Consider the following 14,208-nt stretch of genomic DNA (forward strand, 5'->3'; position numbering starts at 1 on the left):
TCTCTGCCTACTTGTGATCTCTGTCTGTCGGATAAATAAATAAAATCTTAAAAACAAAAAAAAAGACAAAGGAGTGCACTTGGGTGTGTGAGTCTTGGGGTTGTGAGTTGCACCCACCTTGGGCGTAGAGATTACTAAACACGCGCGCACACACACACACACACACACACAGGCCATCAAGGGCCCAGGAGTAGGATTAGGTATGAATGGGGCTTTGAGCTTTCACTTCCTGCAGTGGGATCCTATTTGAATTTGTTAAGGTGGGCAAGCATTTTACACTGTATATTCACACTCATGCGGGCAAATCCACAAAGAAAAGTGAAGGCCCTCAGGATTAGGTAAATAAACCCAGCCCCGCCTAGGGGAAGAGGAGGGAGGCAGGAGAGAAGCCAAGGAAGGTGCCTCCGATTGGGTGAGTGTCCAGAGGGATAATTAAAGTCAGCATCCTGGAAAAGGCCGCCTTTAGATTTAACTGCCAGGATGGGGTCTGTGTAAAAGTCAGCCCTAGGTGGGGAAAGAGCATCAGCAGCCCACTGTGCAGGGGTGCTTACCCCCCACCTCATCCCCCCACCAGGGAGCACTCTGGCACCTCCTGCACTCATACCTCAGGACAGCGCACGTCCTGAGTATTCCTCAGAAACCCGACCAGCTTGGTGTGTGGTTGGTGAACCAAGCAGATGAGAAAGACCACAGATGTCAAAACCATTTTCCTCGGTTTTTCTATCTTTACCTTTTCGCTCTTAAATTTTTTTCTTACTGAATATATCTGACATAAAACATTGTGTAAATTTAAAGTGTGCAGTATGTTACCTTCACACATTTACATACTGTAATATGATTGCTGTTGTAGCAATATTTAGCATGTTAAAAAACGAAATTCAACTGATTGAGTTTGAAGATCTAACTGGCTTTATTCAACGATTCATGATTCTGACCACATCGGTCTAGCAGGTAGAAAGGAGTTCTGAGGTGTTCAAAATGGGAGGTATTTATTAGCCGAAGGATGGTGGGACAGGAAGTTAGAAGAGATTATTTCAGGCAAGGTTACCTATGCTTAGAAGGGTCTTATCGGCAGATTATATCACTAGTCCAGACCGGAAATTCCAGACTGATTGGTTCAAAATTCCACTCCTGGGAAAGGCTGAAACTGCAGCTAGGTTAGCTATTAACTCGGTTTAGCACAAGTGACTCCATTTTTAGCCTTTTGTTTCTTTTTTCAAGCACCTCTATCACACTACATAATAATCTTTCTTTTTAGTATTTGGAATAATTTTTTCTCATTTTAGAATTAGCATTTTCTTTGAGGAGCATGAGCATCTGGAAATACAGAAAAGCCTAAAAAAGAAAAATTATCCACAATTTCATCACACATAGATACACAAAAATATTAACTGTGGTTTTCTTCCTGCTTTTTAATATATTTTTGTTTTTATAAAATTTAGTCATACAAATAGTTTTGTATCTTTTAACATTATATTGTTAATATATTGTTATATATTATTAATACAACTTTTGATTATTTCCAAATTAACACTTGTTTAAAAAAATAAAAAGGACAAGCCCAAAATGCAGTTGCTTAGGCTAAGCCTCACGTCACCAAGCAGAGACTTAATTACAGTTAGGGCTGTCCCAGAAATGGACTCTTAAACCAGTCAGTCAGGAATTGCCTGATCAGGGGTGCCTGACTGGCTCATTCAGGAGAGTGTGCGACTCTTGATCTCAAGGTTGTGAGTTTGAGCCCCACGTTGTGTGCAGAGATTACTTAAATAAGTATTTAAACTTTTAAGTTAAAATTTAAATTAAAACATTTAAAAAGGTAATCTACCTGATAATCCCCTAAAGGAAAGTAACCTTGCAATAACCAACACACTTCTATATGATTTCCTTGCTGCTTCTCCCTTCTAGCCATGAAAGTCTTTCATTTTAAACAGCTCCTCAGAGATTTTCATCACCTAGATTGAATGCTGCCCAATTCGAATCAATTTTTGCCCAAATAAAATTTTAAAAATATGCTTCTGTTATTTTAGCACCCTCTAGAAAAGCTTTGCTTTAGAATCCTTACTTCTAGCTATGAGGAGTGTTTGATTTCCTATGTCTTGACCACAGGGAATGTGACACTTTTTCTTTCGCTGGCTTCATAAGTGAAAAATTTTTAAGTACTATTTTACATTTCTTCGATTAAATTTTATATTTATTGATCATATTGTTCATTTTCTCTGTGAGTGCCTCTTCACATCCTTGGCCTATATTTGTTGTTCGGGTGACATTTGTTTTCTTCTTAATCTGTAAGAGCTCTTTACATACTGGGGCGTGTGTCTTCTAAGGCGTTAGTTCAAACCCCAGGCTAAAAGGTGGCCCTCAGGTTTCCTAAAGCCAGACCGCGCTTCTGCGCGTCTGTGAAAAACACGACGGGACTGGAGTAGAGCGGGAGGTGTGCGAGATCCTTCGCGCAAAGCCCCACCGGGCCCAGAACGTCCACTACTCAGGTCCCGGGCGTCGCCCGCTCGGCGCCAACTGGCGGCCGTAGTGCGCAGGAACGGAAGCTGGGCCGCCCTTCCCCCACCTGCTTCCGGCCGCGGCTCAGTTCTCGCGCCTCCGCCTCCGCCGCTGCTCGTGGTCGTCCCGCCATGGCACTGTCGCGGGGACTGCCTCGGGAGCTGGCCGAGGCCGTGGCCGGGGGCCGGGTCCTGGTGGTGGGCGCAGGCGGCATCGGCTGCGAGCTCCTCAAGAACCTTGTGCTCACCGGCTTCTCCCACATCGACCTGGTGAGGGCCAGGCGTGCGCGCGGGCTGAATGGCGGGCGGTCTTGCCGGGGCCGGGGTCTCGGGCTCCGCAGGTCGGGACCAGAGTTGAGGGGGCGGGGGAGGCGGCAGCAGGCCGGGAAGACCCAGGGTTGTGGCTGCCTGCGGAGAGGGCGCTCCTCGGCGGGGCCTGAGCCGGCCTCGCTGCACGCCCGGTCCGCTCCGGACGCCAGAGAGGCCGCGGGTTGGGGTCTTCCGGGCGTCGCGCCGCGCGGCCGCCCCCTGCCTCCCTGGCAGCGCCAATTTGTGGCGGCTCTGAGCTGTGGAAGCGGCCTCGTGTGTTTTCGCTTCAGAGCAGTTCCCCAGCTGTAGTAGGAGGCAGGACGTGATTGTTTGAGTCTCGTGGATGTTGTGACTTCATTTCGGCGGTCTCCCTTAACTCAGAAATACTGGTCCAGAGCAGAGGGTGGCGGTAATAGGAGCCAATACGTCGTGAGCGCTTGTCCCGAGCCCGGCGCAGTTTTGAGCGGTTAACTTGCATTAACGCATCTAATCTTCGCTATCTCCATAAGGTTGCAAACGCCATTTTCATCCCACTTTTTTTTAACAGATGAGAAGAAGAGTGAGGTTTAGAAGGGTTTTAGTAACTTATTTGGGTCACGAAGCAAGTGGCAGGACTCCTTTGGGACTCGCGCTCCTCTGTTGTGGGTACGATCTGCGTGACTGTCATTGTTATCTCCATAGACACCCTCACTCATGTCGTTAAAGATGTCGGTGAGGATTTTAACTTTTGCACTCACGTACAGTGGCTGTAATTTTAAATCATTTCTGTTAAACTTTAGAGATTGAGGATGTTTGGAGTGTGGATGTGAGTTTAAATTGTCTTAAAGCATAATGGAAGCACGAAATGGAAAAAAAGTGGAAGTGGCAGACTGAGCTAATAAATGAGTGACTGAGGAGAGGGGAAAATTCACACTTTTTTTTTTTTTTTTTTTTTTTTTGACTGTTAAAAGGTTAGTCTTCCCATCCAGGTCTGTACTGCAGATCCAGGATGTGATTGTGCCTTAGCTGGTAACTACTGCTGCATGTTTAAAAGAACAGTTTTGTGATAGAGGAGACAGTGGATTGGGCACCTGAAAAATAAATGCTGACTCTTTTTTATTTGATTCAGTTTTTGTAATAAATGTGGAAAGTACAAATAGAAACTGTTTAGGTGGTTACATAATATTTTCCAGAATTATAATCAAAACTGTTAAGATGTTTCACAATTAGAATGTTCAATTACTCATCATATAAGTGTATTGAAATGGAATGAAAGTCATTATTATTTTCTTCCCTTATGTTTATTTTAAAGCAGCAATTAGATAAAACTTAAAATGTGACACTTTTTAAACCTCATGTAGACATTTCCTTTAACGGCCCTTAGGTAATAATAATTGTAAATGGAGTTGTATGTAGATGAAGACTTGAACTAAAGTAGCAAAAATTCAGTAACGCTGCCAGGTATCTTTAAGAAAAACAAGTCACAGTTGAATCTAATGTAATGGACTTGAAAGAATAATTAGATTGGTAGATAAATGAATTATGTATGTATTTTCAACAGACACATAATTTTATGCCATCTAAGGAATTTCCAGACATACTTCTCAGGATGATTAAACAACAACAAAAAATGGGTCCTTCCTAAAAAAAATTTTTTTAAAGATTTTATTTATTTGACAGGGAGGGAGGCAGGCAGAGGGGGGAAGCAGGCTCCCCGCGGGGCTGAGAGCCCAATTTGGGGCTTGATCCCAGGACCCTGAGATCATGACCTGAGCGGCAGAGAGTCTTAACCCACTGAGCCACCCAGGCGCCCCCTTTCTAAAATATTTTTGAGAAACTAATCTCTGAAATTAAATCCCAAGTTTTTTAAAATATGTGTTAAATTATTTTTATTAGCTTAATAATTTTGGTATTACTGGTTGAAAATGAAAAACATTTTTTTCTGCTAATGTAACAAATAGCAAAAGTTTTGGGTTATGGATACTGAGGATAATGATATTGCTCAAACATACCAGAAAACTTGTGGTTTATCTGGAGTTTATGCACTTGTAGATTGATCTGGATACTATCGATGTCAGCAACCTCAACAGGCAGTTTTTGTTTCAAAAGAAACATGTTGGAAGATCAAAGGCCCAGGTAACTTTATTTTTCTTATGCTGTTTCTGTTTATTCATTAATATTTCTGCACTTTGAGGGATTTTTTTTTATGATATCAGATTAATTGGGACTCTTCAGTAGGCGGGAGAATACACTCTATACACACACATTCTCAATATATTCAGTAGGAGGAGAATATACCCAATATTTGAGAGATTGTGAAGAATAAAGATGTAAAAGATGAAAGACTAAACCCTCCTGTTTTGGTCTGCTGAGGAAATAAATAGATGTGCTCTACCCAATACTGTAAATGGTGTCCCATTCATATTTAAGTTTCTGATTGTTTCTTAGGATGAGCATTGTTCCAGTGTTCCCTAGAGGTTGACTGCCCTATATATATGAGGGTGAGAGAAGCTACAGCCTATATGCTCTTGTTACTCTTTTTCTAAAAGGGTGGCCTTCCCTGAGGTTCTAGCCACCTTGACCTTTCTTTAGTTCCTTGAATGTTCTATCTTGATTCAGGGTCCTAAAGCATCTTTTCACTTTGCTTTTCTCCCAACCTTTTTGGCAAACTCCCCCCCTTTTCTCCTTTTAGTTTTCAAATTTTGGCCTTCTTCTCTAGGGATACAATCTGAATAAACCTTGTAGACTAAGTCAGACCTTCCTCTTAAAACAACTTCTGCTTTTTCTTGTCTTTAAAAATTTTTTTTTAACTTATTTAAAAGTAATCTCCACACCCAGTGCAGAGCTCAAACTCACAACCACGAGGTGAGATCAAGAGTAGCATGCTCTTCCGACTGAGCCAGCAAGGCACCCTATAGCTTCTACTTTTTCTAGGTGTGATTTATCATAGTTTGTAGTTTTGTTTATCCACATTGATTAGTGTCACTTTGGCTCACCAAGTGCTTCATGCAGATCCTGGCACATAGAAGATACTCAGTAAATGTTGAATGAATGAATGAATCACACTTAGTTACTGCATTTTATATTTTTGTTGAAGCTTGCCATTCATGTAGATGTGTATAAAGGAAGGGGCCAGCTCTCCTGTTATTTTATAATTATGTGTGTATCTTAATCTTAATGAAGTTTTGTCACATTTTTATATTTCTTTAGTTTTTAATATAAATAGGATATTAAGTAGGTGAAATGAAAGTGTTGTGTGCCATAAATAAACTTGAAATACAGAGAGAAATGTTGTAGCTATTTAGTAGATTAATAATTTAGTGTTGTTTGTTTTTCCAGGTTGCCAAAGAAAGTGTACTGCAGTTTTACCCAAAAGCTAATATCATAGCCTACCATGACAGCATCATGAAGTATGTTCTAATTATTATGTTGCAAAATTGTGTTTGTTGTGAATTAAACTTTGAGAGCATTAGGTATTTTTATTAGCCAGATACAGGAGTTTGAAGTCATTCTGCTTTTTTTTTTTTTTTAAGATTTTACTTATTTGGAAGAGAGAGACAGGGAGAGAGGAAACACAAGCAGAGGAAGTGGGAGAGGGAGAAGCAGGGGAACCCAATGTGGGGCTCTATGCCCAGGACCCTGGGAACATGGCCTGAGCCAAAGGCAGACGCTTAACGACTGAGCCACCCAGGCACCCCATCTTTCTGCTTTTTAAAAATGATTTTCCCCTCCTAACTATAGAGAACAAACTGATGGTTATCAGAGGGGAGGTTCCTTGAGTGTGGGTGGGTAAAATACGTGATGGGGATTAAGGAGGGCACTTGCGATGAGCACCAGGTGTTGTATATAAGTGTTGAATCACTGCATAACTAATATTATACTGTATGCTAACTAACTGAAATTTACATAAAAACTTAGAAAAGAAAAATGATTTTTCTGAAAAAATTAAAATGTGGTAGTTGTGCCCACATAATAAGTTGAGTTTTATTAACAGATTATATATGTGATTTAAATGAGTTAGGTAAGAGGTAAGATATTTTAATACTTTAAATAAGTTACTTGGAAACTTATAAAGGCCTTATATTTTTGCTTTAAATAAAGATAAACTATGAAAAATCTTTATATGTGATGATTCAGACTTCTAAATATATTGGTCTCATTCTGATTGATTTCAGCTCTGGGCTTTTTCAGTTTAAAAGGTTCCTTCCCAAAATAATTTGTTTATTTGGACTGTGACTTCTGTAATATAAGACTAGGAATTGTGACAGGGCCATAGTTTTCACCGTTCATAAATATGCCCTGATCTCAGTAAAGCTAGAGTAAATATGTAATTTTGGAAGTGTTGAAACAAAGGAAACCTGGGTCTAAATTACCCTTTATAGTTTTCTAACTTATAAGTAAATGATATTAGAAATAATAACTTATTGTTTAAAGTCTGGAGTTAGAGAAAGTCTTAGACTTTTCCAAGAAATTTGTATCTCCAGTTTTGTTTGTTTGTTTGTTTGTTTGTTTTTTAAATTTCTGGATGTTTGCTCTGCAAACCTTCCTGTGGTTCTATAACCCCCTTACCCTGTGTTGCTTTCCCAGTGCTGCTAAAAGCAGGGACCCTAGAGGCCTGAACCCTGCCTGATCCTGACCATGTGAGGTGAAGCTAGAGGCCAGGCAGATCCTGGGAATGTGTTTTTTGTATATTCCCAGACTGCCTGGGTTAGGCCTGGTGGGACTGGTGAAGTCATGCCATCTTCCTGCCAGTGTGAGATCTTGGTCTTGGGCCCTAGATTGCTGAGCAAAAAGCATGTCTAGTCACAGGGATTAAGGGGAAATGATTTCTTTGAAATCTGCTATAGAGTTTTGAAGAAGTCAAACCTATTATATGATACAGACCCCTAACATCAATTATTTTTGCACTGTTATTTTAATATACTTTTTAGGACCCTGTATTCTGCTGTGAAGATCAGGTGTAAGGCCAGTTGTTTTGGTGACACTTGTTTTGTTTTGTTTTGTAGCCCTGACTATAATGTGGAATTTTTTCGACAATTTATATTGGTTATGAATGCTTTAGATAACAGAGGTGAGATTATTTTAATACATTTAATTCCTAAGTATTCCCCTTCCCCCCCAATAAGGCCATTTCCACTTTTAGTGTTTAAAGTATTCCTTATGAGTTACATCTAGAGGGAAATAAGGTTAGGTTTAAAATTTGCCAGTTGATTGTAATTCTAACTAGAACTGGTTTCAGGCAGGAATTTAGCTATCATATACGCGGCTGTTCCATCAAAACGTGTGAACATAGAAGTTGTTAAAATCGCTAAAGAGGGTGACTACATATGGTATGTGGGTGTGTGCTTGTTTCAGAGTATCCCATCACTTAAGCACAGTGTGACTTCCTTCGTTTACATGGAGATCTAAGAAATATCAGTGCCTGTATCTTACATCTCATCTCATCTCAAGACCAGTTAAGTCAGACTCTCAGAATGGCGCCTGATCATCACATTTTTTCAGTTTCCCACATGATTCTAAAGTGTGATCAAGGCTGTAAAACCACTGTTTTAAGACTGGGGCAAGAGGATGTCAAAGTTAGTATAGATGCCGTGGATCCTGATTTTAGGTATAGGTGGTACTATAAGAGAACAGACTGGATTCTGTTTAGATGTACATATTTTAGACCATTTAAAGCTTTCCACAATAGGAGGTAATGTTTCTTTAGTCAAGTGTTTTATAGCCAGTCATTGTGCTACATGTAAAACATTTGTGGGGTGGTTTGTAACCATTTTGAGCCAGAAATACCAAAAAAACACAAAGTAGCATGAGAAATGGTCAGAATTACTTTTTTTGGGTAAGATTTTATTTATTTGAGAGAGTGCACATGAATGAGGGGGGAGGGCCAGAGAAAGAGAAAATCTCAAGCGTCCCTGCGCTGAGCATGGAGCCCAAAGAGTCTACTCACACGAGGCTGAGATCACCTGAGCCAAAGTCAAGAGTCGGGTACTCAACCGGCTGAGCTACCCAGGCGCCCCAGAATGACTTTTAACTAGACTCTTTATTTCCCTTGCCTTAAACTGCCTTAACAGTTCAAAGTTGATATTCCACATTCTCCATCCACTTCCATGTGTTACCTGATATTTTTTTTTTTTAAGATTTTATTTATTTATTTGACAGACAGAGATCACAGGTAGGCAAAGAGGCAGGCAGAGAGAGGAAGGGAAGCAAGCTCCCTGCTGAGCAGAGAGCCTGATGCGGGGCTCGATCCCAGGACCCTGGGATCATGAACTGAGCTGAAGGCAGAGGCTTTAACCCACTGAGCCACCCAGGCACCCCTGTTACCTGATATTTTATTAGAATAATAGTAAGGACTCAGAACACATCGAAACAATGTTGTAACCAAGATTAATAGAGTAGGCACATCAATAGAGTAAATTTGTGTTATAAATTCCTTATGTTTGGAATGTTGCTAGTGAATGTCTCTTAAGGGTAACAGTTTTATTACTCTGGTCATAGCTATAAGAAAATTGCATAACAAATTTAAAAAAATAGTTTGGGTAAATGTTATCCTAATTGAAGTAACTGATCCCCCCCCCCCACCATAAACGCCTGCTAACTAGTATTTTTCTTCCAGCTGCCCGCAACCATGTTAATAGGATGTGTCTGGCAGCTGATGTACCTCTTATTGAGAGTGGAACTGCTGGTTACCTTGGGCAAGTAACTACCATCAAAAAGGTAAAGTAAGTTTTTTTTTGTTTTTTTTTTTTTTACTTCCCAGATATTTATTTGGGACCTTAAGGAGGGAAGACATAAACTTCGAATTTATATGATACGGTCTGGTCAGCATCCAAAATGTGGGGATTTTTATGCTCTGATAAAACTTAGATACTATAAAGGTAATACAAAGAATATAGTGTTTTTTTATTTTTGTTTTTAACTCTGTGCTACTTGGCTTCTATAGCTTATATATTAAAATTACTAGAATGGTAAGCATAATAACATTGCCTTTTTAAATTCTTTATAGCGATGAGACTACATGTCATGCTGTAGTTGATGGATGATAAAACAGCCTTTTGCAACGCTACTTATTATCTAAAGTATGGACTTAATAGACCTGAAGAATACTTTGAAAATTTTTGGTGTAGTTGTGAAATACTTTAAGTGGTTAGAAGAAACTAGAGAATAATAGAGCAAATGAGGACCTGTGGACTCATAACCCAGTTTCATAATATTCAGCATTGTGATCTTTATTCTTTTGGTTCTTCAGGAAATTAAACCAGATACATTTGAAGAGTCATTTTGCAGGTTTTGAAACCAAAAGTCGAATTAAACTCCACTTAAAATTTGCGACTTTTGTCCGTTATTTGGCAGTTTACCCATGTTGGAAATTGTGGCTCTGCTGCTTTTGTTTTAGCTGATAAATAGTACTCTTGGAAGATTATTTAGTATCCTTTTATAAAGACTGTTACAAATATGTGTATTAAATTCAGTTAGATCAGTGGAGTCCTGCAGAGTCTGTTCATAGGTCACAGCAGTAGTTTTCTTTTTCACTGTGATTTGAGGGATGGCTGCCCCCAAGAAGGTTTACTGAAAGGACACCAGAAATGGTATTGTGGAGAAAATCCTGGATCTCCTGCCATTTATATTAAAACAATTGGCAGGTTTTGGTTCTTTAGCCATTATTAGAAAGACATTCGTTAACCTGATCCTAAGGTACTAGCATGTATTAAGACTGAGGTTAAGAATTGCTGAAATGAGGAATGTTCATTTGATGGTTTTGAAAAATTTTCTTAGGTGCCTCAAGGATTTCTTATGTTGCAAATTAAAATGTAACCCTAGCTCAACAAAATGAAGAGTATTTTGTTTGGTAATATCTAGGATTTTTCTGTGTATCTAGGTGGTTCTTGAAATTACTACTTTTAGTTTTCTTAATTTTTAGGGGATTATAAGGTAAGACTATGAATGATAATTAAATAACTGGGGTCCACACCTTTGAGAGAATTGGTTAGAAAGCTGTTGTTTATCTAGTAGTTTTTCTTTTGTTTAGTGTGATTATAAGGTAAACTTCTTGTATTTGATACTCACGTGCAGTGTGGTTTGGTTTTGTTTTTTGTTTTTGGCTTGTTGTAAGTGTTGTTTACTGGGCCAGGAGTCAGGAATCCTGGCTTAGAATTAGCTGTCAGTGTGATAGATTGAGTTCACTTTTGTTATAGTTCCTTGTTTATAATGTAAGGATTTTGGAGTCACTGATATTATAAAATTTCCTTGACAGTTAGAATGTAGGAGAATGAATATTTATGATGATATTATTTTATAATGTTGAGAAACCACCATCATGGGATAAATACTTCTCTCGTATTCTGACTTTGCAGGGTGTAACTGAGTGTTATGAATGTCATCCCAAACCTACCCAAAGAACTTTTCCTGGCTGTACAATTCGTAACACACCTTCTGAACCTATTCATTGCATCGTTTGGGCAAAGTATTTGTTCAAGTAAGAGTGTATATATTTCCTGGTGTTTTTTTCAGTACTCATGATGGGAAATGAGGTCATTTTCATTTATATATCTTAGAGTATACTTAGAAGCAATATTTTTTATTTTATTTATTTAAAAAAAGATTTTATTTATTTATTTGACAGAGAGAGAGATCACAAGTAGGCAGAGAGGCAGGCAGAGAAGGGCAGGGAGGCAGGCTCCCTGCTGAGCAGAGAGCCCGAGGCGGGGCTCGATCCCAGGACCCTGAGATCATGACCTGAGCTGAAGGCAGAGGCGCAACCCACTGAGCCACCAGGCGCCCCGAGGAATATTTTTTTAAATATGGCAAAGAGACTTTCCGTTAACTTTCTTGTAATATATTTTTTTAAAGATTTATTTATTTATTTGACAAAGAAATAATAGGGAGAGAGGCAGGCAGAGAGAGACACAGGGAAGCAGGTTCCTTGCTGAGCAGAGAGCCCAATGCAGACCACGATCCCATGACCTTAGCCTCGGGCAGAGGCTTAACCCACTGAGCCACCCAGGCGCCCATCTTGTAATATTTCTTGGGCTCAAGTCTGCCAGCATTGTATACATGTCTGTTATATTCCATGGACTACTTAGATTTAGGAAGCCTGATACTGGAGATAGACATATAACTAAGTGAATTCAAATCTGTGCATTTGGAACTATAAAAACATACTTAGAAGTAATTCATTGGTTAAAAAGTAAATCATGAAAGTTAAAAATACTTTGTAATGATAATGAAAATATTGCATGTGAAACTTGGATGCATGGAATGTGGCAGTTGGAAGAAAAGTTGTAGGCTTACACACATGAAGAAAGATGGGCATTAACAAGCTAAGGACCCAACTTAAATAGAAAGAGGATAAACTCAGGAAATAAATGGGAAGGATGTAATGAGATAAGAAGAAAAAAGTACTTCGTTGAGTTCAGTCATGAAAAGGAGAGAGAAATAACTAAATGGGGAATGTAATCTCAGCACAGATTTAAATGATAGTAAAGAACAAAAGGATGATAATAAAAAGATGGTTCCTGTATACAGAAATTTTTAATGATCTGGATAAATTCTTTTTATATTTACTTTATTTTAGAGAGAATACAGGGAGAGGGAGAGAATCTCAAGCAGACTCTGTGCTGTAATGCAGAGCTAGATAAGGGGCTGATCTCATGACTCATGAAATCACAACCTGAATTGAAACTCAAGAGTTGGATCCTTAACTGACTGTGTCACCCAGACGCTTCTGGGTAAATTCATTTTGGGGGGGAAAAAAACCTGACTTAAAAAGAAGTAAGAAAGCCTGAATAGTACTATATCTTAGGGGAATTTAATAAGTGGTTTAAATTCTGAATCATGTACCATGTGAATTTACTGGTGATTTCTACTAAACTTGCAAGTACTGTATCATTATAATGTTAAGTAAATTGTCCTGGAGACATTTTTTAAAACCTGAATACGTCTTAGGTTGTACTTCTTTTGGTGCTGTTGTGTCTCTTATCACGAACCACTTAAGGCCGTTACGGGATAAAAGGAGAATTTCAAGACTTTTTTAAAAATTTTTTAAAAATAATTTATTTATTTGAGAGAGCACACATGTGCATGCTTAGCCCTGTTAGAATGTGGGAAGGAGCAGAGGGGTAAAAGGAGAGAAACAGATTCCCCATGGTTTTTCAGAGCCCGAGTGGCTCAGTCTCATGACTCTGAGATTATGACCCTGAGTGGAAATCAAGAGTCGGACATATAACCGATTGAGCCACCCAGGCACCCCTCATGACAAAAATTCTTCTTTTTTTTTTTAATTGCTGGCGAGAGAGAGCACAAGCAGGGATAGTGACAAAGGGAGGGAAAAGCAGGATCCCCACAGAGCAAGGAGCTGGATGTGGGACTTGATCCCAGGACCCTGGGATCAGGACCCAAGCCGAAGGCAGACACCCAACTAATTGTGCCACCAAGATGTCCCAAAAATTCTTAATAAAATAGGAACATTTTATCAACCTGGCAAAAGATATTTAAAAACCTGCAACAAACATTGGTTTTCTTTATTTTTTGATTAAGATATAATGTACATGCACTCAGAAAAGTACACATACAATGGTATAACAATGAAATTTCATAAAAAATACACTTTGTAGGGCACCTGTGTGGCTCAGTGGGTTAAGCCTCTGTGCTCAGCTCAGGTCATGGTCTCGGTCCTGGGATCTATCCCCGCATCAGGCTCTGCTTAGTGGAGAGCCTGCTTCCCCCTCTCACTCTGCCTGCCTCTCTGCCTACTTCTAATCTCTCTCTTTCAAATAAATAAAACATCTTTTTTTAAAAAATATATACTTTGGGGGCGCATAGGTGGCTCAGTGGGTTAAGCCTCTGCCTTTGGCTCAGGTCATGATCTCAGGGTCCTGGGATTGAGCCTCGCATCAGGCTCTCTGCTCAGCGGAGAGCCTGCTTCCTCCTCTCTCTTTGCCTTCCTCTCTGCCTACTTGTGATCTCTGTCAAATGAATAAATAAAATCTTTAGGGAAGAAAAATACACTTTGCAGATTATTTGGCAAACTTTTTTTTTTTAACAGTTACAGTTTCAAATTTATAGAAATACTGAGATGATAATACATGTTAACGCTGTTATTATGAGCTATTAGGAGGGAAATCACAGAGGTTGATAAATTGCCATTTTCATCACATCATATGAAGAGTAAATATGTTACTGACATGATTTATAACTGTTAGTGTTGGCCTTGGTCACTTAACTAAGGTAGTGCTTGTCAGGTTTCTTCAGGATAGTTACTCTCCGCACCTTCCCGCTTCTATACTGTACCATGCACTTTGCAGGGAAGTCATTGTGCAACTCACACCTAAGGAATGGGAGCTGTGTTCTATTTCCTTGAGGGCTGAGTATTAAGAGTTTTCTGCCTAGAAGGTTTGTCTCTTCTCACCCATCTGTTGACATAGTC

General features: G+C 39.5%; 1 protein-coding gene across 1 annotated transcript in view; it reads left to right on the forward strand.

Moving 5' to 3' along the window:
- Positions 1-2,556: 2,556 nt before the first annotated feature.
- UBA2 (ubiquitin like modifier activating enzyme 2) overlaps positions 2,557-14,208 on the forward strand; it is a 40,135-nt gene continuing 28,483 nt past the window's right edge. Inside the window, exons 1-6 of the mRNA XM_045988101.1 lie at positions 2,557-2,765; positions 4,836-4,919; positions 6,123-6,193; positions 7,790-7,854; positions 9,400-9,500; positions 11,138-11,259. Coding sequence (XP_045844057.1) covers positions 2,628-2,765; positions 4,836-4,919; positions 6,123-6,193; positions 7,790-7,854; positions 9,400-9,500; positions 11,138-11,259 — 581 coding nt within the window. The 5' untranslated portion in view covers positions 2,557-2,627. The remainder of the gene's footprint in view (positions 2,766-4,835; positions 4,920-6,122; positions 6,194-7,789; positions 7,855-9,399; positions 9,501-11,137; positions 11,260-14,208) is intronic.

Source organism: Meles meles, chromosome 19 (genome assembly GCF_922984935.1).
Source record: "Meles meles chromosome 19, mMelMel3.1 paternal haplotype, whole genome shotgun sequence".
Taxonomy (NCBI): domain Eukaryota; kingdom Metazoa; phylum Chordata; class Mammalia; order Carnivora; family Mustelidae; genus Meles; species Meles meles.